Here is an 8,162-nt window from a genome sequence, read left to right on the forward strand (position 1 = left end):
ATTATTTTATTTAACTTTATTTACTTATTTTTAATTTGACCAGAGAGAGAGAGAGAATGAGAGGATAAGACTGAGAGAGGGGGAATATGAGAAAGCAATCCTCCAGGTCTGGGATTAGAACCGCAATCAGCCACATGGGAATCCAGCCCCTTAACCGTAACCACCTGCTGGTCCCCTAGTTGACGTTTTTAGAGTACTGTCAGTTATTTAGAGCATGACCCTTGATTTGGGTTGGTCTGATGTATTTTCATAATTAGGTTAAGGTTTATACACATTTGGCCAGAATACCGCATAAGTGAATGTTGTACGCTTCTTCATTTACTCTATCAGGAACATGAAGTCAGCATTAATGGTGGACCAACAGTATTTTGTCTTTAATTTTTAAAAATTTGCTTGAAGGGGAGCTGGCAAGTGATGTGATAGTTAAAGGATCTAGATTCCCACATGTGCTTCGAGTCCAGGATCTGGCAGCTTGCTTTCTCTCTGATCACATTTTTAAAATAATAACAAATAGAACTAAGTAACTAATTCTTTTGAAAAAATTGCTAGAAGGTATGTATGCTTGTTGGAAAAAGAGAGAGAGAATGAAAGTGAGAAAGTGCCCCCCTATAGGGGATGGTCACAGTTCAGTCCCTTCTCCATTTCTCCTTTCAGCATTTTGGGCACACATGTACACATGCCCTATGTGTGTGTGTGTGTGTGTGTGTGTGTGTTTTAAAGAATTATTTATTTATTTGTTTGTTTTAATTTTATCAGATAGGGACAGAGAGAAAAAGGGAGAAGGTGACAAAGCAAACTGCCAGGTCCAGGACTCAAATTGTTATCAGCCGTGTGGGAGTCTAGCACCTGCAACCACCACACCACCTGCCAACCCCTGCCTAGTGTGTTTTTCAAGCTGTGGGGTCTAGGACTCAAAATGCACAGTTAGCCATGTGGGATCTAGCTGCCTTGCCGCCATGCTACCAGCTGGCGCCGCCAACAGTATTCAAAATAGATTTACTTTCATCTCACAAGTATATTTTAAAAATCTGAATCATTTTTCCTTTCTATTATTAAAAAATTGCTTTCTCTTTGATTTCAAATGATAAGTTATAAAATGACACTTTCCTATTGAAATGTTTAGCATCCAATATGAAAAAATACTTATTTTTCAACTTCTGCTGAAGGCATTTTTCAAGTTTTCCACCAGACATGAATACCTGCAAGTATAAAACCAAGGGACTACAGGATATAGTAGTTTATAAAATTTTAAGAGAATATATTGTAAGCTTGCAGGTTAGCAAGTTGATATAAGGAAGAGACAAATACTGAATTTGATGTTAACAGTGAAAAAATGGGGCCAGCCAGTGACATGATGGTTAAGGCAGCTGGATCCCACATAGCCAGTGTTGTGATTTAAGTCCCCAATCCAGTGACTTGAAAGACACACCAGGCACGTGTGCATGTGCCCAGAATACTGAAAGGAGAAATGGAGGAGAGGGCATTTTTGGGTGACCCATGGGGGACATGCTTTCTCCTTTCCATCTCTCTCTTTGGCAAGCATACGTATTTTCTAGCAAATTTTAAAAACCAGCAGAAAAATAGTGAAAGAATGCATTTGCTTAGTTTTTCTTTAGTTTTGGGTGAGTTCTTGAAATGTTTTTAGTGAAACATTAAGTTGTCAGAGAAGTCATGATGTATTTTTACGTACAAAAATATGTCATGACTCTTCTGTCGACTTAATAGATTAGAGTTGAACAGGATCTTCAGTTCTGTAGAATGAAATCACTTAATCACATTCTCATTTGAAGAAAAAAATGGAACTAATGAAGTGTTTTAAAATAATCATTGCTTTTATTGTTGTTGTTTTTTGGTGGGGGGAGGCTTTTGCTATAGGACACGTGCGCTTGCCAAAAAGACAGAGAGAGATAGAAAGTGAGAAATCACCCCCCAGGGGGGATTGCCACACTGCAATCCTTTCTCTTCCATTCTCCTCTCGGGACCTTGGGCACGCATGCACATGTGCCTGGCATGAATTTAAGCCACTGGGTCTGGGACTCGAACTGCGGTTGACTACATGGGAGTCCAGTGACATAGCCATTACACCAACTGCTGGTCCCAAAATAATCATTGTTTTTTATACTGAAAATATTTTAGCATTGTTCATATAAATTTCATTCTAAAGTTAAATTTTGTAATACAAAATAGAACTTAACTGCAGCATTCACCAACCTAGTTGTTTTCTTTCTTGTGAAATTGTAAGATTGCCAAAGATACTAAGATAAGCTCTATCAAGAAAGAAAGCTTTGTTTTATAAGTGAAATTAATATAGTTGCCAGTGATTTTGGTTTTTTTGCTTTATTTTGGTTTAAGGCATCACTTACACTTGAAGAAAAACAAAAATTAGCTAAAGAACAAGAACAGGCACAGAAGTTGAAAAGCCAGCAACCTCTCAAACCCCAAGTGCACACGCCTATTGCTCCAGTCAAACAGGTCAGAGTTTATTTCTTTTGCATGGTTTTACATGTGCTACTGTTGAGGAATAAGATCATATAGAACTTAGTTTTCTTATTAGTGTTTATATAAAAATGTATTTCAAAGAATACTTTAATATAAGTTTCTGAGAAGTCTGAGCATAAGGTTTTCCACCTCCTCCGTAATCTACCTAATGTAGAATGTTTCATGTTAGTGCTCGTTACCAATACATAGGAGCTGGGTCTTTTGTTTGTTTCTTTGTGCCATAGTGCTGTGTGCTTGCCCGAGAGAGACAGAGAAAAAGAAAGCAAGAAAGCACCCTCTGATGGGGAATGACCATGCTACAATTCCTTCTCTTCTGTTTCTCCCTCTTGGGATTTTGAGAAGGCACACACATGCACTGGCATGGTTTTTCAAGCTGTTAGGTTCAGGACTCAAACTATGTATATGTAGTCAGCATATGGAAGTCAGCCACCTTAACTACCAGGCCATGGCTAGTCCAAGAGGGGTTCTTAAAAAAGAGTAGATCTCTTAGTAGTAATTCAACTCTGTTCACTTTGGAAAGATCGAGAATATTGTGTTCATACTTCTATGTATTTTTGAGCTAAAAACAATTTTCTGTTTTTGGCTTTTCAGGTAGAATAGGTTTATGACTTTATTTAGGAAGATATACTTGCATGACCTGATCAGTGTTTTTTTCCTACTATGTTCTAGATATTGTTTTAGGTACTGCTATGGCAGTGAATGAGGGCCCTACTTGTATAGAGTTTACAGTTTCATTGGTTTCAGAAGTAATTTTATCTTAAAAGCTTTCTTTAAATTATTTTTGATAAAAAATAACTCTCCCTCCCTTTTTTTTGCTTGAAAAGAGAAGCCTTTTAAAAGGTTTCACTGTTGTAGTCCTCTACTGCAGAAAAGAGAAGCCTTTTAAAAGGTTTCACTGTTATAGTCATCTTCTGCAGCCCCCCCCAGTTAGCTAGAATTAGAGAGATGTGTATTACCCGTGCCTGACCTGTTCAGATTGACCTGGGATTTGAACCTAGGCCTCTTATGTGGTACTAGCAACACCCTACTGCTTATGCCACCGTAACTGAGCTTTTTTTGTTAGCCCTTAATTAATAACCTTCTTCTGAGAAAAAAAATCTTTGTATGTCAAGAGGCAAAATTTAGGATATTTTTGTAGGTACTTATATATAATAGAGAAAACAAAATTCTATAAAATTTTGATAGAATTCAAAATATGAAAATAAAGTAATTTTTCATAATAATCTACTATTGAGAAGATTTCAATTCTTGTTTCTTGAGAGAAGATTTCACTTAATTAAAGTTAGTGTTCCCTGTCATCAAATTAATTGCAAATATTCATCTGTACAAATCATATAAAAATATATGGCAGACTATTTGGCCTAGGGGCCCGAGTTTACCAGTTTGGTGTAGACTGTTGAGCTTAATTTAACTTGTCCTTCTTAATTCAGTCTGTCAAATGTTTAATTTTGATTTCTTGGGAGATAAAGTAATTCTTTAATGTTTTTCAGACTAAGGACTTAACAGACACATTGATGGATAATATATCATCTTTGACCAGCCTTTCTGTTAGTACCCCTAAACTTTCTGCTTCAAGTACCTTCACTTCTGTTCCATCCACTGGCCTTGGCATGATGTTTTCAACACCAATTGATAACTCAAAGAGAAATTTGACAAATGGCCTAAATGGTAACATGAGCTATCAGACTTCAGGATTCAGCATGCCAGTTAATACAAACCAGAACTTCTTCACTAGTCCAAGCACATCTGGAGTGAGCAAGATGACTCTGGGACAACCTCCCACTTTGCCAAACTTTAATACTTTGAGTGTTCCTCCTGCTGGTGCGAAACAGACCCAACAAAGACCCACAGATATGTCTGCTCTTAATAATCTCTTTGGCCCTCAGAAACCCAAAGTTAGCATGAACGAATTATCACAACAGAAACCAAATCAGTGGCTTAATCAGTTTGTACCTCCTCAAGGTTCTCCAGGTATGGGTAGTTCAGTAATGGGAACACAGATGAACTTAATAGGACAATCTGCCTTTGGTATGCAGGGTAATCCTTTTTTTAACCCACAGAACTTTGTACAGCCATCAACTACTATGACCAATAACAGTTCAGCTAGCAATGATTTAAAAGATCTTTTTGGGTGAGATGTCTTGTTCCTCTTTTTGAAGGATTTACTTCAATTTGAATCATGGCTGAGCTGATTGACATCTTTGTATAGTTGGCTTAGAGGAACTACTTCTGTAAGAAAGTGAATGGTTCGGTGACAGAAAATACATACCTGTTTCCATGCCAGCATAGTAGTTGTATGGATTCCTAAGCAGTTGAGTTTTTTAAAGCTTTGAGGATTTTTTTCCTATTACTAATTCCTCTTCAGGTTTTTAAAAACCCAACCTTTACCAGTCTCAAAGAGAAAAAAGACATCTGAGTTATCTTGAATAGCAGAATTTTTTTAATCAAATGTTTATTTTGGCTTGTAAATCTTGTTATTTAAAAAGTTGAGTTTATGGTATTTGCAGGCTCATCTATATGATCTACCTTCACAAGTCATTAAATGTCTTCATGCTAATATGCGAAAAATCTTGATGCTGTCTTGAGTTGTTTGCATTCAGTATGACTGAGTGAGAAAATAAGCATAAAAAAGAAAGATAGTCATTTGCTTTTTCCAATCTTATTTACTTCTTAGATTAACTAATGTTTAGTACAAAAGACTGAGCAAATACTGCAAAATTTAACCTACCTTGATTTCATTGATTTAAACTAAAAGCATTAACATCTTCAGTGCAAACCAATCATTGTAATTATATTTTAGCATGATCTGCCTCAAATAGTAATGTATTTTTCTGCATTTATTTGGACATATCTAGAATCATTTTTCATACTGTATCACAGAAGAGGTACATACTGATTTGTACAAATATTTGACAAAGTACTCTCATGTGATTTCCCTGAATACTGCCTTCATATTTCATTTTGAGTTCCAGCCTCTGAAGTTGCAGCATATATGAATTGCATTTTCAAAAGGAGATTTGTAAGAACTGAATTATATTTAATGAGTAAACTTTTGAGATTTCTGCTGTAATGTTTTAAATGTAATAAACTTTACTTTAAAAATGACTAGTTGTATCTCCTGGCTACCAACAGTTTAGTTTTCAGCTTGCCATGATAGTCTGACCTCATTAATTATTGTTACTGAAGTTTAACTCTTCTAGGATTTCAGGAACCTTTTGTTTGAATATTTTAGTGTCCATAATTAGGCATTTTTAGGCAGGAAAGAATAAATTACAATAGGAAACATGGTTTCTTTTTCAAAACCTTTCTCTGAAATTTTTATTCAACTTGCTGATTATTCAACCACAGAGCCTTACGCTATAAATGTCAGTTGTAGTTTAAAAATTATATTCTGTTGTTATGTGGTAGCTTTAAAACTATCTTCAAAGAACTACATGTGTATTAAAGTTGCTGCCATAGAGTTTGTGGGTTTTAATTATCTGGAACCAGCAATTCACTTAAAATATATGAAGTTTAGTGTACTGGTACTAGTTTATTCATTGAATATGAATATTCATTGGAAATACATACACATACATGCATACTCTGTATATTTAATACTTAGTATTTGATTATAAAATATAATTTGATGATATTACTGCTTATAGCATTCAGTTAAAAAGGTACTTTAAGAAAATGAAAGCTTTCATGTCTAGTTGCTGCGTAAGCTATACCTTACTATATGGTTTTAGAAAAAGAATTTATAGGATTACTAAAAAACTTAACCTAAGAAATGAGAAAGATTGGAGAGATCAAAGTGTTTTTTGTCAAACACATTCACAACTTGACTAGATTAGCTGCCTTATTTCTAACACAATATTTCTTTTGGGAAAAGTTTACACATGGGATAAAATGTTGAAGAATTTTTCTCTGTAACAATCCAGTAGTTACTGTTGTAGGGGGAATTGTTATTTATTTTGTAAAATAACTTGATGTGAGTGTTGGATTTTTGATTAGAAGGAAGGCTTAATATAACAACTTATGTAACTTGAATTTCTAAGTATGAAAATAGATTATTTGAAGAAATATATGTGATTCTTAGGTGATTTTCACATCTTCAAGTTTGCTCATTCATTGAAGAAGTAATGGTGCTATGTTTTTACAAAATTTGTTCCTGAAATTTTTTTCTTACTTTCTCTATGGGAATTTATTTGAATCACTTACATCAGTTGAACTATTATCATCGCCTTTTTCTGATGAGAAATTGCCTCTGAAAAAATCGTACTATTTATAGGCTTTAAGTGTTCCTATGTGAACAAAATTGTCAAAAGTACTAGATCATCTTGAAATGATTTCAGATACTGAAAGCATTTAGAGCCCTTATACTTAGACAGTTGGTTGGCTGAAGAGCTCTTATAGACAAAAATTATAACAGATATTCACTTAATTGGTTTTCTGTTCTCCTTATGCTAAAGTGTGTGACATATGTAGAGAATGTATAAAAAGGAAATGGAAGAGAGTTTTGTACTGGTCTGGTTTTGTTTTTTGTTTTTATTTTGGAATGCATATAACCCTCTTTTTCATGGAATAAGTTAAGGGAGTAGGTCTTTTTTTTTTTTTTTATCTGTAAAATACCTCACATGGATTCTTTTACATATTAAAAAAAAGGAATATGTGAAAAATACCTGATACTAAGCAAAGTATACACCAAATAAATTTTAGCTTTGATAAACTTTCCACATTAGGTTGTGATTTCATACTTTGTGATTTACTAGTCTTGAAATAATTTCATAACAAATGAATCTAAGTACATAGGCATTTCAGCTGATATCAGTGGCTTTTAAATTGTAACACTCAGTAAGAAACACATTTTACCCTAAAACCACTATACAAAATATTTACCTGAACAGAAGTTTTAGAAAATACTGGGCTGATCCCATGGCCTAGTGGTTAAGGGAACTAGATGCCACACGGTCAGCCACAATGCATGCACGCCGCAAATCCTGAAAAGATAGAGAAACGGTATATGTGAAAATACCTGGGAGTAAGCAGAGTATGCACCAAATAAATTTAAGCATGTCCTAGAGCAGCATTGTAAAGCAACAGCAGCAAGAAGACACAGCTTCTGCTTGAGGCTCTTTTCATCCACCATAGGAAACCAGCAGCATGGTAGAGGAGCTCTAGCACTGCTCAGGTTACAGACTCAGCCCTGCTGCCACTGTGGAACACCTCCATTGGGCTGCTGCTCCCATAGTTCTACTGCTCCCTCGAGCAGTCATCTCTCACTCTGTACACCCTGACGAGTTTCTTCATCATTGGCAGGCTAAATTTTCCTGTGGAAGCCATGCCATCTCCAAAGAAGTCTGTCAGCTTCAGAGTAGATGGAGGAAGCCTGTCTTAGTCTTTGTTTATTTCACTTTTCCTTAGCCTAGAGGTAGTGGCTACTTCTGCCTTTTCCGTTTTTTGTACCTATTTTAGTACTTCTCAGAGTCCTCCTTTACCCCTTTAACTAGTTAACCAGCTTCTACTAGTTAATAATTAAAATTATATTAAAATTTCCCTGTTCAGTTATCTGCTATGGTTTCTGTCTCCTGATTCTACCTTTGCTGACATACCCTGAATCTAAGGCTAAGCCATTTAAAAATGGGGCCATATATATGCTGCCTATAAAAGCCATTATGGAC

At 35.4% G+C, this 8,162-nt stretch overlaps 1 protein-coding gene across 1 annotated transcript in view; it reads left to right on the forward strand.

Moving 5' to 3' along the window:
• SCYL2 (SCY1 like pseudokinase 2) overlaps window positions 1–6,800 on the forward strand; it is a 77,585-nt gene extending 70,785 nt beyond the window's left edge. The window contains exons 18-19 of the mRNA XM_014591739.2: window positions 2,353–2,472; window positions 3,990–6,800. Coding sequence (XP_014447225.1) covers window positions 2,353–2,472; window positions 3,990–4,634 — 765 coding nt within the window. The 3' untranslated portion in view covers window positions 4,635–6,800. The remainder of the gene's footprint in view (window positions 1–2,352; window positions 2,473–3,989) is intronic.
• Window positions 6,801–8,162: the final 1,362 nt, after the last annotated feature.

Source organism: Tupaia chinensis, unplaced genomic scaffold, assembly GCF_000334495.1.
Source record: "Tupaia chinensis unplaced genomic scaffold, TupChi_1.0 Scaffold000054_1, whole genome shotgun sequence".
NCBI classification, from domain to species: domain Eukaryota; kingdom Metazoa; phylum Chordata; class Mammalia; order Scandentia; family Tupaiidae; genus Tupaia; species Tupaia belangeri.